The 20,214-nt window shown below is 51.0% G+C and overlaps 1 protein-coding gene across 1 annotated transcript in view; it reads right to left on the bottom strand.

The window, feature by feature from the left end:
- MYRF (myelin regulatory factor) overlaps positions 1-20,214 on the bottom strand; it is a 105,959-nt gene that overhangs the window by 12,056 nt on the left and 73,689 nt on the right. The window contains exons 11-22 of the mRNA XM_073346947.1: positions 19,464-19,554; positions 18,787-18,852; positions 16,952-17,152; positions 12,919-13,027; positions 12,334-12,443; positions 10,494-10,654; positions 9,633-9,705; positions 9,102-9,190; positions 7,826-7,894; positions 3,305-3,385; positions 761-846; positions 205-366 (exon numbers count right to left, since the gene is read on the bottom strand). Of these exons, the coding sequence (XP_073203048.1) occupies positions 205-366; positions 761-846; positions 3,305-3,385; positions 7,826-7,894; positions 9,102-9,190; positions 9,633-9,705; positions 10,494-10,654; positions 12,334-12,443; positions 12,919-13,027; positions 16,952-17,152; positions 18,787-18,852; positions 19,464-19,554 (1,298 nt within the window). The remainder of the gene's footprint in view (positions 1-204; positions 367-760; positions 847-3,304; positions 3,386-7,825; positions 7,895-9,101; positions 9,191-9,632; positions 9,706-10,493; positions 10,655-12,333; positions 12,444-12,918; positions 13,028-16,951; positions 17,153-18,786; positions 18,853-19,463; positions 19,555-20,214) is intronic.

The following is a 20,214-nucleotide window of genomic DNA, read 5'->3' as shown; positions in this document are numbered from 1 at the left end:
CTCCAGGCGTCACAGGCTGCTGGGGGCCAGGCATGGGGGTATGAGCTCCTCAAAGCACCCAGCACCGAGGGGAGACAAAGCTCACAGACAGGGGGCACACGTCCCTTCAGAAGGTGCAGAGGCAGGAAGCAGCACTGGGCCTGGGCAGAAGCACCCTCCAGAGCAGATGCTCGCTCCAAGTTTTGGCATGTCCCAGGTACTTACCTGTCCGGTTGAGGGCATGTGTGGGGCTGCTCCCAGAGACAGCAACAGGGGAGGCACTGGTGGGAGCGGCAGAACAGCACACGGAGAAACATGGAGGGCTGAAACACACAGCTATGCTATGGCCGGGCAAGAGATAGGCAGAGTCAGGCCCATTCACTGTCACTGCAAGACAAACACCAAGGAGACTTCCTATGAGCCAACACCAGAGGGATGGAACAGCATGAGCAGCACTGAGACAGCCCCCAGGAACCCCCAGCACCAAGACCCGGCCCCATCCCCTCTGCTGTTTCCCAGCCCCCGGGAACCCCCAGCACTGAGACCCGGCCCCATCCCCTCTGCTATATTACAGTCCCTGGGAACACGCCCGCCCGTGCCCCCTCCCCGAGACACGGCTGCATCCCCTATTGTATCACAGCTTCTGGGAAACCACATGAGCTCTACTATTGTACATGGAACTGCCAGGAAACTGCCAGCATTGTTTGCAGTGGCTTGGCTGGAGCAGAAGCATGCCCCCTGCCACTCGCTCCCCGCTCCAGCCTGCAGAGCTGGTACCTACCAGGGTGTGGGGAAGTGCCATCACTAGGTCTGTCTGACGAAGCCGTGGAAGAAACAAGCTGAGTCTTATCAAAGTTCTGATTTAATCTAAAATGCAGGAAATGTGTGTAAGAGCCTTTCAGATAAGAAACACAAGCACTGTCTAGATCTGTATAGAGGGGGAATGAGAAGGGGTGGTATGAGGGGCAGTGAGCAGAGCAGACATGGAGAAAGAGGAAGAATGGGCGATTAGTGAGCAGGACAGGGAAGGGGGAGAGTGCCAGGCTGGGGAAGGAAATGGTTGGCAGAGACAGAGCAGAGCTTGGAATACAGGGATTGTCAGCCCAGATCTAGCCTAGGATCCTGGATCTGGCACTGACCAGCTCTAGCTGCTGCAGAAGAAGTTCTAAGAAGCCCCTTAATGGGTAATTATGAATTAACCTGCCCCCCCGGGGAAGTTTCTTTCTGTTCCAGTCAGCTAGGGGTTAGCTTATTGCCTGAAGCATGGAGCTTTACATACTTTCTAAAAGATCTCTTGGTGCTCCCCCACATAAGCGGAGGGTATCCTTGCCCAGATACATTTCAGAGTAGCAGCTGTGTTAGTCTGTATTCACAAAAAGAAAAGGAGTACTTGTGGCACCTTAGAGACTAACCAATTTATTTGAGCATAATGCATCCGATGAAGTGAGCTGTAGCTCACGAAAGCTTATGCTCAAATAAATTGGTTAGTCTCTAAGGTGCCACAAGTCCTCCTTTTCTTCTTACCCAGATACATGTCTAATCCTTTTGTGAACCCAGTAGGCCTGGGTCTCAATCATCTCTTGTGCCTGTGGATTTCACATGCTAATTATGCTGTGTGTAAAGGGTTTCCTTTTATCAGATTCAAATGTATTGCCTTACTATGTTCTTGAATGTCCCCTTATTCTAGAATTACAAGAAAGGGTGAAGAGAAGTCCCTAGTCTACCTTCTCCCTCCCAGTCATTATTGTGTTCTCCTTTCTCAAACTCACCTCCTTTCTAAACAAAACAGCTCCCCCCGCTCCCCCCCCCCAATCTCTTCTCTCTCATCTTATATGGAAATCTCTCCACGCCCTCAATAATCTCCACTACTCAGCTCCAGAGCTCTGCTCTTTTCAGCTGTCCCCTCGTTGAGACACAGTGACCAGAACTGATCACAGGATGCCAAGTGAACGTGGCTCATTCACGATCTATAACAGCAGGAGATAATACTGTCAAGGTTATTCTCCACTCCATTCCTCTTACACCCTCACACTTGATTTGGTTTCCTGACCATGGCTACAGCGTGAGCAGGGGTCTTCACTGAGCTGACTTCAAAGATGCCCAGGTATCTTTCCTAAATGGTCACATTTAGAGCCAGGTAAGGCACTGGAATAGTTCATATTATTCCCGTCTGCGTGCGTTACTTTACCTATTTCAACACCGAGGCCTTGTCTCACTACCATTTAAGTCAACGTTAGTTCCTTACTTGCTATAATACCCTCCAGTGAAGGACTATGTCAAGGGTTTTTTGAAAGTTCAAATAAATTATGCCACCCAGTTCTCCTTTATCCACTATTTTGTTGACATGATCGAAGAGTTCTAAGAGACTGATGAGGCATGATTTTTCACTTTGCAAGCTGTGCTGGTTTGATCACACAGGTGGTTTACAGTTCTCTTTTCAATCAGTATTTCAGCCTGTTTCCTCAGCTGAAGTGAGGCTTTCTGGGCTGCAGTTCCCGGTGTCTTTTTTAAAGCTAAGTACAACAGTTGGTGCCCTCTGTTCTTCCAGGGCAGGAGCTCATTTTAATGTGAGATCACAGATTAGAGTTGGCAGCTCAGCCCCTTCATAACTCTTGGCTGTACGTCTGCTCTGGATGGCTTGTTGCTCTTTAATTTATTCATGTGTTTCAGCACTTCCTCTTTTGCCACCTCATTCTTATATTACCGGAGAGTCAGAGGGCTGGGTGGGCGTCTCTCCAACACCCACTGTAGCGGACACTCAGATAACGGAAGTGTTTGGGGACCGATTCAGCCACCCTTGCTCACCGTGAGTAGCACCATACACCAGGGCTGGTCCCACAGCTGGCAGTAAGGCTACTTGTGTATGGTGGCTCTACGGAGCATGAGAACAGGTGGCAGAACCCTACCTGTACCCTCCACACGTGCTCCCTCTGCTCCCTGATGATCCTGCCAACCTAATGAGTCTCTTGCTGCTTTTCAGCTTCTATCTACTTTAAAAATGTCTTTTTCTTTGTTTTTAATCCCCCTTTTGCTATTTGCTCTTCAAATTCCATCTTAGCCTCCCAATTCCCATCTTAAACACTGCCTGCTTGCATCTAGGCTCCTTCCTGCTGGCTTCACTAGGGTTGGATCTTCATAGTCAGAAGGATACCCGTTTGACTCAAACAGCCTGGCCATTCAGCCATGCTGGTTTTCCCCCGGCCTTCCTGTTTTGTTTAGGAGCGTCTGTGCCTTCCGTAACGCAGACAGAGGAGGAAGAAAAAGAGGTGGCAGAGAAGGGAGGCAGCACTCAAACCAACAGTATAATGAAAGAAGAGTAACGTACCGTGGGCACAGAGCAACCGGGACCGCAGGACCCCTGTGCCGAAAAAGGGCCAGGAGACAGGCAGTGGGCACAGCAAAAGAGCTGCAGGGCACCAAGAAAAGAGAGGAGGAAAGACAAGGAGAGAGGGAAAGACAAAGAAAGAGAGGGAGGAGAAATGAAAAGATAGAGGAAAGGAGGGAAGGGGACACGAAAATACAGGAATGAAAATGGGTTGGGATGGAGAGGTAAATGGGACAGAAGGGAGATGGCCAGAAATGAGAGGAAGAGAGAAGGAAAGAGAGAGATCAGTTATTCAGTAATGCCAGTGCCAACAATGACTTGAGGCGAGTCTGCAAAAACCCTGTCTGCCGCTGTCTGTGCAGAAGCAAAGTGGGCAGGGAATCCGGGCAGCGCCTTGTGCTCACGTTCTCTCCTCAGGCCTTAGGAGGCTCTACTCAGAGGGCCTGAGCCTCCGCTGGTGCAAACTGGCCTAGCTCCATTGATGTCAGCAGAGTGATGCTGATTCTTAGCTACGCAGCCAATTGCTCCAGACACCCGGGAGCAGCTCTTTAAACAGGTGCCGCAAAGGCACATTTCTAGCCAAACGTCAGTACACTGTTTTTATTTCCTCTGCTTCTCCCAGTTTGCTTGAGGCAACTAAACAGAGGAGGCCTCACTCTGACCTCTTCCCACTGATCTTGGCATGAATTCGGGACGTACTTTGGCTGGACTCTGCAGCATCTGCTCATTAGTCTCTACGGTCAAGGAGCTCCTAATAACATTTCTGTTATGGGCTTCCCCCAGTGGCCAAATTCAACCTGTCATTCCTCAGGCAGCTACCCAAAGGTTGTTCGGGTAAAGCTGCATGTCTAATATCACAGACCAGTCAGGCATCGGAGATGGAAAGGACCTGCTGCGTCTCATCAAATCTGTCCCCCTGAGGCTCTACAGTCCATTCGCCAGGGGATTGTCCAATCCATTTTAGGCGCCTCGAGTGACAGGACTTTCACCACTACCCTGGGGGACTGTTCCCCAGCCCAGCACAACTCACTGTCAGGAAAGATTTGCTGTCATAGATGTATCTTGTATGCAGTGTAGTTGTTGCCATGTCAGTCCCAGGGGATTAGAGAGATAAGGTGGGGAAGGGAATATCTTTTATTGGACCAACTTCTGTTGGGGAGAAAGACAAGCTTTGGAGCCACACAGAGCTCTTCTTCAGGGCTGGGAAAGGTACTCCCAGCATCACAGCTAAATGTGGGGTGGAACAGATTGTTTGTGGAACATACTGTAAGGGACCATTCAAGGTAGAAAGAAAAGGAGGACTTGTGGCACCTTAGAGACTAACAAATTTATTTGAGCATAAGCTTTCGTGAGCTACAGCTCACTTCACTGGATGAGTGGCCCATTAAGACATAGTCATAAGACAAAAAGAGGGAGTTAGTGGGTTACATATTATTGTAATAAGTAGGGGCCCTACCAAATTGACGGATCCTGAAATCTGTTCTCCCCCCGTGAAATCTGTTCTTTTGTGTACTTTTACTCGAGACTACACAGATTTCACAGGGGAGACCAGCGTTTCTCAAACTGGGGGTCCCAACCCAAAAGGTGGTTGCAGGGGGTTCACAAGGTTATTGTACTGAGGTGCTGCTGTTGCCTTCAGAGCTGGTTGGCTGGAGAGTGGCGGCTGCTGGCCAACGGCCCAGCTCTGCAGGCAACAGCGCAGAAGTAAGGGTGGCAACACCATACCAGGCCATCCTTCCTTCTGCGCTGCTGCTGGCAGTGTCTCTGCCTTCAGAGCTGGGCTCCTGGCCAGCAGCAGCCGCTCTCCAGCTGCTCAGCCCTGAAGGCATCGTCGCCACCAGCAGTAAGGGCGGCAATTCCGCAACCCCACAACAACAACCTTGCGAACCCCCGCACAAGACCTTTTCGGGTCAGGACCCTACAGTTACCACACCGTGAAATTTCAGATTTAAATATCTGAAATCATGAAATTTACGATTTCTAAAATTCTAGGACTGTGAAATTGACCAAAATAGACCACGAATTTGGTAGGGCCCTAGTAATAAGCCATAAATCCAGTGCCTGATTTTTAGTGTTTAGCAGAGCAATGAATTTAAGCTTTCACACACGGAAGGAAAAAACACAGGAAAGTTACCTGGAAATAATGCAAGAAATCACAGAATCATAGGCCTGGAAGGGACCTCGAGAGGTCATCTAGTCCAGTCCCCTGCACTCAGGGCAGGACTAAGCATTATCTAGACCATCCTTGACAGGTGTTTGTCTAACTTGCTCTTAAACATTTCCAATGATGGAGATTCCACAACTTTCCTAGGCAATTTATTCCAGTGCCTAACTACCCTGACAGTTAGTAAGTTTTTCCTCATGTCCGACGTAAACCTCCCTTGCTGCAATTTAAGACCATTGCTTCTTGTCCTAGCCTCAGGAGATTAATTAGAACAAATTTTCTCCCTCCTCCTGTAACAACCTTTTATGTACTTGAAAACTATCATCATGTCCCCTCTCAGTCTGGAGAAGAGAAGACTGAACTACCCAATTTTTTCCATCTTCCTTCACAGGTCATGTGTTCTAGACCTTTAACCATTCCTGTTGCTGTTCTCTGGCCTTTCTCCAATTTGTCCACATCTTTCCTGAAATGTGGTGCCCAGAACTGGACACAATACTCCAGGTGAGCCCTAATCAGCACGGAGTAGAGCAGAAGAATTACTGCTCGTGTCTTGCTTACAACACTCCTGCTAATACATCCCAGAATGATGTTCGAATTTTTTGCAACAGTGTTACACTGTTGACACATATTAAGCTTGTGATCCGCTATGATCCCCAGATCCCTTTCCGTAGTATTCCTTTTTAGGCAGTCATTTCCCATTTTGTACATTTGCAACTGATTGTTCCTTCCTAAGTGGAGTTCTTTGCATTTGTCCTTGTTGAATTTCATCCTATTTACTTCAGACCATTTCTCCAATTTATCCAGATCATTTTGAATTTTAATCCTATTCTCCAAAGCACTTGCAATCCCTCCCAGCTTGGTATCATCTGCAAACTTTATAAGTGTACTCTCTCTGTCATTATCTAAATCATTGATGAAGATATTTAACCAGACCCGGAACTGATCCCCATGGGACCCCACTTGATACGCCCTTCCAGCCTGACTGTGAACCACTGATAATTACTTTCTGGGAATGATTTTCCAGCCAGTTAGGCACCCACCTTATAGTAGCTCCACCTAGGCTGTATTTCCTTAGTTTGTTTATGAGACGGTCATGTGAGACAGTATCAAAAGCGTTACTAAAGTCAAGATATACCACTTCTACTGCTTCCCCCCATCCACAAGGCTTGTTACTCTGTCAAAGAAAGCTATTTGTTTGGTTTAACACAATTTGTTCTTGACAAATCCATGCTAACTGTTACTTATCACCTTATTATCTTCTAGATAAACACCTTAACACACTTAAAACCAGCTTCACCAAAGGACTCTCCACCAGAGAAATAGATTCCATCATGAAACGGGTCACCCAGATACCCGAGAGAACCTGCTGCAGTACAGAAATAAAACCCCCTCTGACCACACAACCGTAAGCTGTCACCTACCACACCACACTGGAAGCCTATGGGGTATCATCAAACAACTACAATCCATACTCAATGGGGACTCCATCCCGAAAAAAAGCTTTCATGAACCCCCTCTTCTGGCCTTCATACAACCCCCCAACTTCTCCAAGCTCATCATCAGAAGCAAGCTCCCCACAGACCAGGACACACCAATGCAAAGCGGCACCAGACCCTGCCAGAACAACAGATGCAAAACCTGTGGTCCACTGCTATAATGACCAGCTCCCCCCACAACACACCTGTCAAGACCTACAGGTTCTACACATGCCTATCACAACATGTGGTGTGCCTCATTCGGTGCACTAAACGCCCCGGTAACAACTACGTGGGTAAAACCAGACAATCACTATACTCTTGAATGAACTCACACAGGAAAATGATAAAACACACAAAACACCCTATCAGCTGTGGGTGAGCACTCTTCACAAAGCGATCACTCCATATCTGATCTCTCAGTCCTCATCCTCAAAGGAAACCTGCACAACACTTTCGCAAGATGAGTCCGGGAGCTTAAATTCATTACTCTGCTAAACATTACCCTGCATTTAGCTATGGATGTTGGGAGTACCTTTCCCAGCCCTGAAGAAGGGCTCTGTGTAGCTCGAAAGCTTGTCTCTCTCATCAACTTCACCCACCTGATATCTCTATAGATATTTCTTGGTCAGTTTCACCCCATGCTCCCAGCTAAGATTTAAAAGACAGACACCATAACCCCACTTTCCCTGCACTGACTTGTCTGGGCAAAGCCACGTCATTCCGTTAATCTCGCTGCACCAACCTATCCCTCCAGCCCTGTGCTTGTCTTTTCTGCTCATCTCTGTATTCCCTCCAGTCTGTCAGCTATTGCAGACCCCCAGGGAACACAGGAAGCCGGGGCATGTTCTGGAGGACGCGTGCATGAGGGGGGACACATACCCATCAATATCTGCGAGGTCCTCCTCATTGCGCAAGCTGAGCACGTAGAGGGTGGACATGGACACCACACTGGGAAGGAGAGAGAGAAGATTACACGCCCAGGGATAAGTATCTGCACTATGGCAAGAGGAAGGAGATTCTCCCTCTGCAGCACCACAGTGGCTGTCTGTCTCAATGGTCCAAACCCTTCAAGGTTAGGCGGGCAGCTGCAGGCCAGCTACCACTCCCTCCCGAGCCCAGATGATGCTTACAGGGTCCTCATCCAGGGCTCTTTTTATCATCAGCTCTTTAGCTGGCTGGGGGGTTGTCATGAGCTATCCCCCTCTCTGAACAGGCAATAGGCCAGCACTGCTCAGGTAGGGGCACTGAGGCTGATGGCAGACGGAGGAGAAGAAAGGGATCTGGGACAGGAAGGGCATTGCAGATACAGGGGCCAGCACAGAGGGACGAACATGAGCTGGAGAAGGAAACAGAGGCCCCCTTTGTTGGTGGGAGGTGCTGGTGGCGCAGAATACGTAGCCCAGAGTCTTAAAGGTGAAGCCAGGTGCCTAATTCAGCCCTGAGTAAGCAGGCGTGACTCCCATGGACATCAATAAGAGCTGTGCCCACTCACTCTGGGAACCAGTTTGTCCCAGAAACTGAGGTGGGATAGAGCAGCGCCCAGAGGGGGCCACGCCCAGCGTGGCTGGCGAGGAAGATGCTTGTAATGGAGCCAGCAAGAGTCAGCGAGCCGGAGGGCGTCACAGTGGAGGTGAGAGACCCGAGGGCTGCAAGGGGCTGGGTTTGGAGAGGCCGGGATGGGGATCTCTCCCTCCAACAAAAGGCAGCTCGTCTGAGCCCCTGCTCAGGGACAGTGTACGGCGAGTCTGGGTTGTGCTGGTGAAGCTGCCTAACAGATGCTTGCACAGTCCTTGCCCTCAGTGAGAGAACTAAATCCTGCTGTGGGTGTGTGAGGATGATGCACTCTGCAGCAGTTAGACAAGACACGGGCCTAACATTTTAACACATACTCATTCAGGAAAATGTGGTATGTTTAAAATAAAACAGAGCAATCCCTGCAGAGCCACGGGTGTGGGGGGAAATATTTCCCCAGGCTAGACCCCTGCTGTGCCATGGGGTGGGGGGGATCCTCCCCAGGCTAGTCCCCACCCTGGCTGTGCCATGGGGTGCGGGAATCTCCGCAGGCTAGTCCCCACCCTGGCTGTGCCATAGGGCAGCAGAAGCGCCTCCCAGTGCCGAGGGCAGCTAGCAGCTGTGGAGCTGTGCAGTCTCTCACCTGAACGCCATGACGACAACCAGGGCGATGATGGTTCCTTGCAGGAAGCGCTGGCTGATGCAGGCTTGTTCCGTGACAACAGACGGGGACTGAAGGAGAAATGCAGGGGAATCAACTGCACGCCCAGTGCAGGGCTCACTGCATTTCTATTCCACTCTGCCCTGGGGCCTCTCCCCCTGGCCCCAGCCTTCCCCGGGATGGGAGGACTGCAGTGCGGGAGGCCATTCCTCCTGCATCACACCATGCCCTTTGGTGGTCACTGAAGCAGCAGCAGCAGGATGGCTCATCCACAAGGCATTGGCTCGTCCTGCTGCGAGAGGCAGGATGGCCGCAGGGCACTGGGAGCGGGAGAAGGAGTGGGAGGAGGAGGACACAGCTAGCTCTGGCCCGACATAGGGCCCGCTCACATGTCCCCCACTGCAGAACACAGCCCCCGGGCTCTGCACCGCTGTTCCAGACACACCCACACTGTCCAGACACACAGCCCCCCGCATGTCAAACCCCACATCCCTTCGCAAAAGGCTCCCATACCTTGCTGGCCATTTTGGGGGGCCTCTTTTTGTGGGGCACACTTCCTGCGCGGCTGAACTGACTTCCTGTTTGGCTGCAAGCAGAGAAGAGGCATTGAGGTGGGATGTGTCTGGCTGGGACCCCAGGGGAACCCACTGGGTGGCAATGGGGTGCAGGTTGTGTACCTGACTCAGTAACTGCAGGAGGAAAGCTTTGAGCACCATGCTGGGCTAAAGGGCCCTGTCCAACAGCCCAGTTGTTGGCGAAGGCTCCAACAGGTGAAAGGAAACAGAGTGAGCTCTCTCCCCTCACCAAGCCATCCTGCAGTTAGGGCCTGCAAAACAGGCTTCATCTGCTCCTCTCGGGTCAAAAAACATTAACCCTCAGGATGTGGCTCGCCCTGGGACGGACAGTCGAGTCGGACCAGGCCGCCATTTCCATGCTGGAGTCTCGTACACAGCCCGAGGTTCAGTTTGTTTCCCCAACAGCAGCTCGTGGATCATCTCCAGTCCCCATTATCCCAGCACTGCACCAAATCCTGATTTCCCCGACTGCCAGGAAGACAGAGCCCGAAGGGGAATCTCCCTGTATACCCCCTATGGCAGTGCCAGGCAGCCAGTGCCCAAAGGGGAATCTCCCTGTATTGCTCCCTTCCCGCAGTGCCAGGCTGCCTGGATCCAAGGAGGAATTTCCCTGCACCCACCCCCAACACCAGGCTGTCTGTGCCCAAGGGGAAATCTCCCTGCACCCGCACCCCAGTGCCCGGGCAGGAATCTCCCTGTATTCCCCCCAGTGCAGGCTGACTGGTGTACAGGCCTGAGGTGGGATGCTCCTTTCTGCTCCCCTGCCCCATGTTTGGAGATGGAGGGAGGATGCCTATACCTGAATGCCCCAGAGCTGACCGTTGACTTCATGCTGTCCAGACGCTTGAGCTTAGCCAGCTTGTGACTCCACCTCTCCAGCTCATCAATGCGGGTCTCCAGGTTGTCAGTCAGCTTGCAGAGCTCCTTCACTGCCCCAACATTCTCCATGAAGATCCGCTCCTGCCAAGGGCCACATCGTTCTGCGTGAGCCCTCTCCAGGAGTAGAGGGACACACACACACACAGACCTGCCTGGCCTCCTTCAAATCTCTTGAGCCACTGCAGACCTACCCTTCCCCAGTGGAAAGGTCACAATGTGTTGCTCAGCATCCCGGCAGGGGAAAGGCACGAGAGGAAACCCACCCAACCACGGCCTAGCCATCGGGACACTGATATTTATACACATTTTTTAATGCGCTTACTTCAGTTGGTAACAAATCTGGATAAAGGAGGGTCTCTCGGGCACCAGCAGGCCTTGGCAACCTGTCAATGTACAGTCCTTCTCAACAACAAAGACATTCGCCTACACCCCCAAATCCTGACACTCGGAGAGTGAGCACCCTACCAGCCTCGGCTTCTCCAGTACACCAGGGCACTCCAGTCCCAGGCCCCACTGCTCACAACTGCGGCGCTGTCCCATGGGGGTGGGGGAGAGGCACACTCTCAGGCATCGCCTCATTATCCCCAAACCCTTTTCCCTGTTTCTTCCCTGCACTGGGTCTTGTCACAATCCCAGCCTGAGCCCTGTGCACAACTGTTTGATCTATGTGCCTAGCACAGTGGAGGCCTGGTCCTTGCTTGGGACCTCTGGACCCCGCAGGTAATTCATAGTAATAGGCAGGTCCCAGCTCAAAACCAACATGTTAAACTCTCCCTGGCGACCAGCAGGCAGCCAGTGCAGATCATCCAGGCCCAGCATAACATGCTCCTTGCGAGACACCTCACATAAACAGGCAGGCCCCCACCATGCTTGGCCCCAGCTCCTGCTTCCCTGTAGGGTGCACTGCAGGAATCCAATTGGTAGTGTACAAAAACCACAAGGGGCAGTAACAAGGTCCTACAAGAGTCAGATGAAAAAAGACATGCCTGGCCACTGTTGCCATCTGGTCATCTAACTGCAGAGGGGAATTGACCCACAGCCAGAAAGGAACGGAGGCACCAAAGATCGGCCCTGTTCATTCCCACTATGGTCTACAGGCAAGTCAACCAAACCCCATGGCCAGCAACACAAAAGGCAGCTGGTAAACCTAGTGAGATCAGCATGGATGCCTGACTTTTATCCCCTGCTGGTGGAGATCATCTCCAACGGAGCTAGTGTGGCCTCAGGCCACACCTGGGTCTGGATCAAGACTGTCGAGGAGATCTGAGGGAGCCAGGTACTCCAAGCTATCTCACCACAACCTCCTCTGTCAGCTGAACCAGAATGGGAAGATTAGATACAGAGTCCTAATTTGGCAAGTAGCTTTTTTGGGATGGGGCACAGGCCTCGGAACAGCCTACTTAAAGGAAGCCAGGAACCTGCCGTCCCTCAAAAACTGCTGTCAATGCCCACTAATATTGGGCTCAGGTCTTCCCCAGCGGCCCTCACCAACCAGGAAGGATGAGTCCAGAGTCCAGGTTGTGGAGTGATGCCAATGCTAGCTCACAGAACACATCTGGCTGAAACTCAAGCAGGAGAGACTTGGTTTACAAGTGTTGGTAAGAGACCATTTCCCAGGCGTCAGATTTTGACTCTGTTTCACCTCTATCTTTACGTGAAGGGGAAAAAGAAAACACACCAAAATTCACCATCCTCCCCCCACCCTTTTAATCACCAGTTCTTACTCATCCCCCATCTGCTCTGTGGAGGGTACCACTAACCTTATTCACCACCAGGAAGTTCTCGATGGTTTTCCCATTGGCAAAGACCATGTCCCCGGTGTCTTTCACTGCTTCGGGAAGAATCTCCTTCACTTCCTGAGCAATGACACCTGCACAGAAACCACAGCACCAATCACCATGGTTCTGGCCCCCAAAACGCCTTCCACAATAGCTGACTTCTTCTCATGAGACACTTGGTTGCTGACATGAACCCCACACACTATGCAGCGATTAATAAGAAACCAATATCCACCCCTGAGCTGCCAAGACAGAGTGTAGGGGACTTAATTTCCTGAAAGGCCCATGCATAGCCAGAATGTAACCTCAGGCTAACGCCAGTGAAAAACAGCTGGGAAAGGAACAACTGGATAAAGACTGATTCCCAGGTTCTTTGTATATCATATTTGGATTCTACACTTTCTTTGGACTGCTGCAGGGCAGGATGGAGAGGCATCAGCTCAGCTGGCATGGAGCAGCAGGAGGGGCTGCGAGTTATGATGAAGGAGAAATGTTAGTTTGCATTAGAACTCCCCCGTAGCATACAACTGTGAGGATGACGCCCGTGGGTTGGTGCAGGGACTGTACCTGTCTCAGACGTGCTTTCAATGCCCACAGTGGCAGCAAACTCTGGCTTGTAGTTATAGTGCACCAGCCGCATACGGGAGATCCTCTTCAGCTGTTCTGTGGTGTCCACCTGGGACAAGGCGAACACATGGGATCTATAAGTAGGACGCTGTTCTTTAAAAGTCCAAGAATCTGGCCCCAGGCAGCAAAGAGCAATGGCCACGAGGGCTCTCATCAGTGCCCACCGCGGCAGGTCTCAGACACCAGACCCAGAATGAGAACACCCACCTGCTGGACACAGTCTGCTAACAGTCGTAGCCAGGATTAAAATCCAGGATTTATCAAAAAAGGACCAGGTCAAATGACTCCAGAAAAGGGAGTGAGCCCCATCACACCCCCACACACCATGGGAAGGGGAAAAGACAGCTCTCTGAGATTTGAAGACCTCACTGCATCTAGTAACATTTGACCTTGCTGGAAGAGATTATCCAGATCAGTTCAATTAAGAACCCACCAGGACCTTCCCGCAAGGCTCTGACTGGCTCTGATCTGAGGCTGGATAAAGTTTGGCTTGATGTCTTTGGTGGTTTTCATATTTGTTGTTTGGCACTTTCTGGTTCCAGCTAGAAGAAGAGCTGAAATTCCATGAGACAAGCCATGCCTTGGAGAGAGGCTGTTCTGTTCTCATGGGATTTCCGGCCTGCAGGGCATGAGGCAGCTCACATGCTCTCCAGAAACTCTGTACTCAAGGGCTTTCCTGCTCAGCTGTGCAGATGGAGCATCTCACATCAATATACGAACTTTTAGAACATAAGAACGGCCAAACTGGGTCAGACCAAGGGTCCATCTAGCTCAGTATCCTCTTTTCCAACAGTGGCCAATGCCAGGTGCCCCAGAGGGAATGAACAGAACAGGTAATCATCAAGTGATCCATCCCTTGTTGCCCATTCCCAGCTTCTGGCAAACAGAGGCTAGGGACACCATCCCTGCCCATCCCGGCTAATAGCCATTGTTGGACCTATCCTCCATGAACTTATCTAGTTCTTTTTTGAACCGTTATAGTCTTGGCCTTCACATCCTCTGGCAAGGAGTTCCACAGGTTGACTGTGTGTTGTGTGAAAAAATACTTCCTTTTATCTGTTTTAAACCTGCTGCCTATTAATTTCATGTGATGACCCCTAGTTCTTGTGTTATGAGGAGTAAATAACACTTCCTTATTTACTTTCTTCACACCAGTCATGATTTTATAGACCTCTATCATATCCCCCCTTAGTCATCTCTTTTCCAAGCTGAAAAGTCCCCAGTCTTATTAATCGCTCCTCATATGGCAGCCGTTCCATACCCCTAATAATTTTTGTTGCGCTTTTCTGAACCTTTTCCAATTCCAATATACCTTTTCTGCAGTGGGGCGACCACATCTGCACACAGTATTCAAGATGTGGGCGTACCATGGATTTATATAGAGGCAACATGATATTTTCTGTCTTATTATCTACCCCTTTCTTAATGATTCCCAACATTCTGTTTGCTTTTTGGACTGCTGCTGCACATAGATTCATAGATACTAAGGTCAGAAGGGACCATTATGATCATCTAGTCTGACCTCCTGCACAACGCAGGCCACAGAATCTCACCCACCCACTCCTGCGAAAAACCTCACCTATGTCTGAGCTATTGAAGTCCTCAAGTCGTGGTTTAAAGACTTCAAGGAGCAGAGAATCCTCCAGCAAGTGACCCGTGCCCCATGCTACAGAGGAAGGCGAAAAACCTCCAGGGCCTCTTCCAATCTGCCCTGGAGGAAAATTCCTTCCCGACCCCAAATATGGCCTTCTGCTGAACCCTGAGCATATGGGCAAGATTCAGCAGTCAGATACTACAGAAAATTCTTTCCTGGGTAACTCAGATACCACCCCATCTAACATCCCATCACAGGCCATTAGGCCTATTTACCATGAATATTTAAAGATCAATTAATTACCAAAATCATGTTATCCCATCATACCATCTCCTCCATAAACTTATCGAGTTTAATCTTAAAGCCAGATAGATCTTTTGCCCCCACTGCTTCCCTTGGAAGGCTATTCCAAAACTTCACTCCTCTGACGGTTAGAAACCTTTGTCTAATTTCAAGTCTAAACTTCCTGGTGGCCAGTTTATATCCATTTGTTCTTGTGTCCACATTGGTGCTGAGCTTAAATAATTCCTCTCCCTCTCCAGTATTTATCCCTCTGATATAGTTATAGAGAGCAATCATATCTCCCCTCAACCTTCTTTTAGTTAGGTTAAACAAGCCAAGCTCCTTGAGTCTCCTTTCATAAGACAAGTTTTCCATTCCTCGGATCATCCTAGTAGCCCTTCTCTGTACCTGTTCCAGTTTGAATTCATCCTTCTTAAACATAGGAGACCAGAACTGCACACAGTATTCCAGGTGAGGTCTCACCAGTGCCTTGTATAACGGTACTAACACCTCCTTATCCCTACTGGAAATACCTCTCCTGATGCATCCCAAGACCGCATTAGCTTTTTTCACGGCCATATCACACTGGCGGCTCATAGTCATCCTATGATCAACCAATACTCCAAGGTCCTTCTCCTCCTCCGTTACTTCTAACTGATGTGTCCCCAGCTTATAACTAAAATTCTTGTTATTAATCCCTAAATGCATAACCTTACACTTCTCACTATTAAATTTCATCCTATTACTATTACTCCAGTTTACAAGGTCATCCAGATCCTCCTGTATGATATCCCGGTCCTTCTCTAAATTGGCAATACCTCCCAGCTTTGTATCATCCGCAAACCTTATTAGCACACTCCCACTTTTTGTGCCGAGGTCAGTAATAAAAAGATTAAATAAGATTGGTCCCAAAACTGATCCTTGAGGAACTCCACTGGTAACCTCCCTCCAGCCTGACAATTCACCTTTCAGTAGGACGCATTGTAGTCTCCCCTTTAACCAATTCCTTATCCACCTTTCAATGTTCGTATTGATCCCCATCTTTTCCAATTTAACTAATAATTCCCCATGTGGCACAGTATCAAACGCCTTACTGAAATTTAGGTAAATTAGATCCACTGCGTTTCCTTTGTCCAAAAAAAATCTGTTACTTTCTCAAAGAAGGAGGAGATCAGGTTGGTTTGGCATGATCTACCTTTTCTAAAACCACATTGAGTGGATGTTTTCAGAGAACTATCCACAATGACTCCAAGATCTCTTTCTTGAGTGGTAACAGCTAATTTAGACCCGAACATTTTATATCTATTGTTGGGATTATGTTTTCCAGTGTGCATTGCTTTGCATTTATCAACACTGAACTTCATCTGCCATTTGGTTGCCCAGTCACCCAGTTTTGAGAGATCCCTTTGTAACTCTTCCCAGGCTGCCTGGGACTTAACTATATTGAATAGTTTTGTATCATCTGCAAATTTTGCCACCTCACTGTTTACACCTTTTTCCAGATCATTTATGAATCTGTTGACTAGGACTGGTCCCAGTATAGACCCCTTGGGAACACCATTATTTACCTCTCTCCATTCTAAAAACTGACCATTTATTCCTACCCTTTGTTTCCTATCTTTTAACCAGTTACCAATCCATAAGAGGACCTTCCCTCTTACCCCATGACAGCTTACTTTGCTTAAGAGCCTTTGGTAAGGGATCTTGTCAAAGGCTTTTTGAAAATCTAAGTATACTATATCCACTGGATTCCCCCTTGTCCACATGCTTGTTGACCCCCTTAAAGAATTCTAGTAGATTGATGAGGCATGATTTCCTTTACAAACACCATGTTGACTTTTCCCCAACGAATTATGTTTATCTATGTGTCTGACAATTCTGTTCTTTACTATAGTTTCAACCAGTTTGCACGGTACTGAAGTCAGGCTTACCAGCCTGCAGTTGCCAGGGTCACCTCTGGAGCCCTTTTTAAAAAATTGGCATCACATTAGCTATCCTCCAGTCATTTGGTAGAAACTCTGATTTAGGTGCCTCTCCAGCCCCACCATCCAACTCAGACTGGCCTCCTGTGTCCTGCCAGCCTTCCCCAGCTCTCACCTCCTGAATGTCATCTTTCGCTCGGATATCTGACGGGTGCATCAGCGAGCCCATGACCTTCACGTTGCCATGGACCACCAGGGCTTCATCGGGGCGGTCGGTGTTGATGCCAACTCGGCCGTGGTGAAAGACCGTGTCAGGAAGCTGAGCCCGCTGCCAGAGGACATCGCTGTCACTCTCAAACTGACCCGGGTTAGAGGCCTGTGGAAAAGCAAGAGGGCAGCGACTGAAGAGCGTCCAGAGCAGCAGCAGAGAGATGAAACCAAAGAGAGGAGGGGCCGGTGCTGGTAGGTGGAGACAGCATGAGCACGGGGGCCTTCAACAGAATCCTAAGCAGGGACCCCCCCAGACTCATCCCCCTGAAACACGCACCAGAGGGCCAGGGCACCATGCGCAGCTGGCATAGACGGTGTTTGGATGCCCCCACACAGAGGATTACACCCCTGTGTGATGAGAAGACCCCGGAGTGATCATGGCTGCCTGCCACGGTTGAGGGCATCCACGTTCTAGCCCAGGCTTCCAGTCACTAGCGGGGATGGGGAAATGTGGTAAACGGGCTTAAGGAGCAGCAACGGAGCCTGTGTCAAGACTGAACCGTGCAGCCAGGCTGCGCCCTTATTCTAAGGTTACCTTGTATGTGAGGTGGGATGGAACCTCTGTGAGCCCAGGGCAGCCTGGGAAGGACAAGGAGCCGTGCTGGGTTTAACTGGCAAGTGCCTGCAGACCCAGCAATGTCAGGATACGCCTCTGATAAAATATCCACGGCCCCAAGCCTCAGGTCAGATGACTCAGGCTTGCGGGGCTGTAAAATTGCAGTGTAGATGTTCGGGTTCAGGCAGGAGGCCGAGCTCTGAGATCCTTCCCCCCTGCGGGGTCTCAGAGCACAGGCTCCAGCCTGAGCCCGAACGTCTACACAGCAATTTCATATCCCCATAGCCTGAGCCTGCTGCCCCAGCCAGTTGTGGCCAGGCTGCGGGGTGTTTATCGCAGTGCAGACACACCCTAGGAGGCTCCCTGTCCAGCTGCCGATGGAAAAGCTCAGGCGTAGGTACTTGAACGGTTATCAGGCTGTGACCGCAGAGCTCAAAAGCCAGCAGTACCAGCTCCCCAGGAGGCTGCTAGGGGAGCAACCTGCCTGAACTCCCCCTCCCAGTGCAGGGCGGCACGGCCAGCCGAGGACACACACAGCCCCGGGGTCGTTTTGGGCATGATGCAGAGCTCTGCGGCAGTATGAAGCAATGCAGCGAAACCAGACAGAGGAGCAGGAGACAGGGGTTCTGTGTGGGCCAAGGAGGGGTGAGGACTTTGCTCCCCAAGCCTGTGGCAACAAAGCCCTGCCTGCACTTTGTGAGGAAACAGCCCTACAGTGGGGTGTTCTCTGCTCTCCGATCCCCATCTCTGATCGAGACTCTCTCAGCAGGCACCGGCCAATAGAATCTGTGTCCGCACCTTTCCTCTCCCATTTCCTGAGCCTTACGCTACCTGAGCCCCTGGAATTGTACTGACGCTCTCCCTACCCAAAATAAGGACCACACAGACTCATCTCCCCAGAGGCCAGCGCTGCTGGGACTGGGACTGCATGAGAGCAGGGGGCTACCAGGACGTGCCAACTCTCCCTCCCTGGAGCAAGGATCGTACTGAATCCTGCAAGGTGCTGCTGAGGGGGGGGTCTCTCACAGGGAGCTACTGGTCTGTATCTCATCTCTGCACTGGCTAGGCCATGGCTGCAGCTGTGCCCTGCTCAGGGGTTGAGTCTGTGTGGTCCAGGCTGTCCGCTTTTCCCACAGCTCTGTTGTGGAGCCCCCCGGAGGCTGCATAGCTTGTCATGTACTTACTTGTCTGCAGACTCCGGGGTCCCCGTCCGCCCTCCGTTTGTGTTTTACCCCCGAACTGGCCCTTTGCTAGAGGAAACGGACAAAGCACTTAAAAGGCGGCAGGGCGGAGACAGCCAATCACAACGTCACAGCCTGACTCTCACTGCTTCCTGCTTCTGAGCGGCCACGCGGGGCCAAAACCGACCTATGTTCCTCAGACCCCTACACTCCCGTTCCCCATGGGAGACGAGAGCTCGACTAGCTGAACGCTGGGAGAACCTGTCAGGGGAATCCAGTCTCTTTCCTGCCTGGCCTTGACTCCAGCCTTCAGCCCTGCTGCCCCTCAGGCATCTGGAAAATTCAGCCAGGACACCCACTGAAAGTCCCAAGACCGTTCCCTCGCTCCCCACAGCCCCTTCCTGGGCAACGCATCCCCAGCCTTGCACTCCCCTCCTGGAGAATGTGCCTTCTTCTCTGTCCGTGTCTCTCTGTGCTGGGTTCCTGCAGGAACACGTGGGCTGCCTTCTTCATAAAGTGCGGGAAGGATCGGGAGTGGGGTCCCAGAAAGCCAGGCAGAGAAAGGGGGGAAGGGCAGCAGGGGTCTTGAAGAGCCAGGCAAAGGGTTGGTGGGGGAACCGAAAAGCCAGGAGAAGGGGGCAAGAGGATAGGGGTGTTCTGTGAGTCAGGAGAAAACTTACTCTGACGATGATGCGCTCGGAAATGTGGGCAGCCAGCGTGTAGGTCTGGTTCTGGGCATGGGCCTGCAGGGCCACGACGAGCATGAAGTACCTGCGAATGACAGACACCCACTAGGGTCATCTGCAGCAGGAAGGGAGTGCATCCCCCTGGAGGGGAGAGGCATGGCGGATACTGCCTCCCCTCAGACAGACAGGGAAGTCCCCACGCCACGGCGGGCACAGCTGGAATTCCTACACTTCCCCCAGACAGGGACATGCCTCTCACGGGCACTGTCTGATCCAGTTAGCACTCAGGTCTCCAAACATCTGCTGCCCCCATGGCAGCACTCTTCTACTGTAGCCGTGTCTACAAGTCTTCATCGACTGCCCGGTCTCCTCCAAGGCCTGCAGCCTGTCCAGGCTGCGGTCCTATCACTGCTCACAAGCTCAGCAGGGCTGGGCTCAGCTCAGTATTTGGACCGGAGGTTGCAAAAGAAACCCAGGTAACCACGGTGACTGGTGCTAGTGACTGAGTAGGGTATGCTCTTCCCTCTTGGTCGATATCGAGCCAGCTCCTCAGCACAGCGCCAGGGGCCACGGCGCTGCTGGAGCCCAGGGCCCAGCTTTCAGACAGTCATGGCTGCTTGTCCAGGGGCTCTCCCTGCGAACACTTCAGCCAGCGCATTCAGTGCCTGGCAGGACAGCTCCTCAGCACCCATCCCCACACCCCCTTTCCGTTCTGCCCGTCAAGGTGGCCTGCACGAAGCAGCCG

Source organism: Lepidochelys kempii, chromosome 6 (genome assembly GCF_965140265.1).
Source record: "Lepidochelys kempii isolate rLepKem1 chromosome 6, rLepKem1.hap2, whole genome shotgun sequence".
Classification (NCBI taxonomy): domain Eukaryota; kingdom Metazoa; phylum Chordata; order Testudines; family Cheloniidae; genus Lepidochelys; species Lepidochelys kempii.
This window is presented reverse-complemented; position numbering and strand designations above follow the sequence as displayed.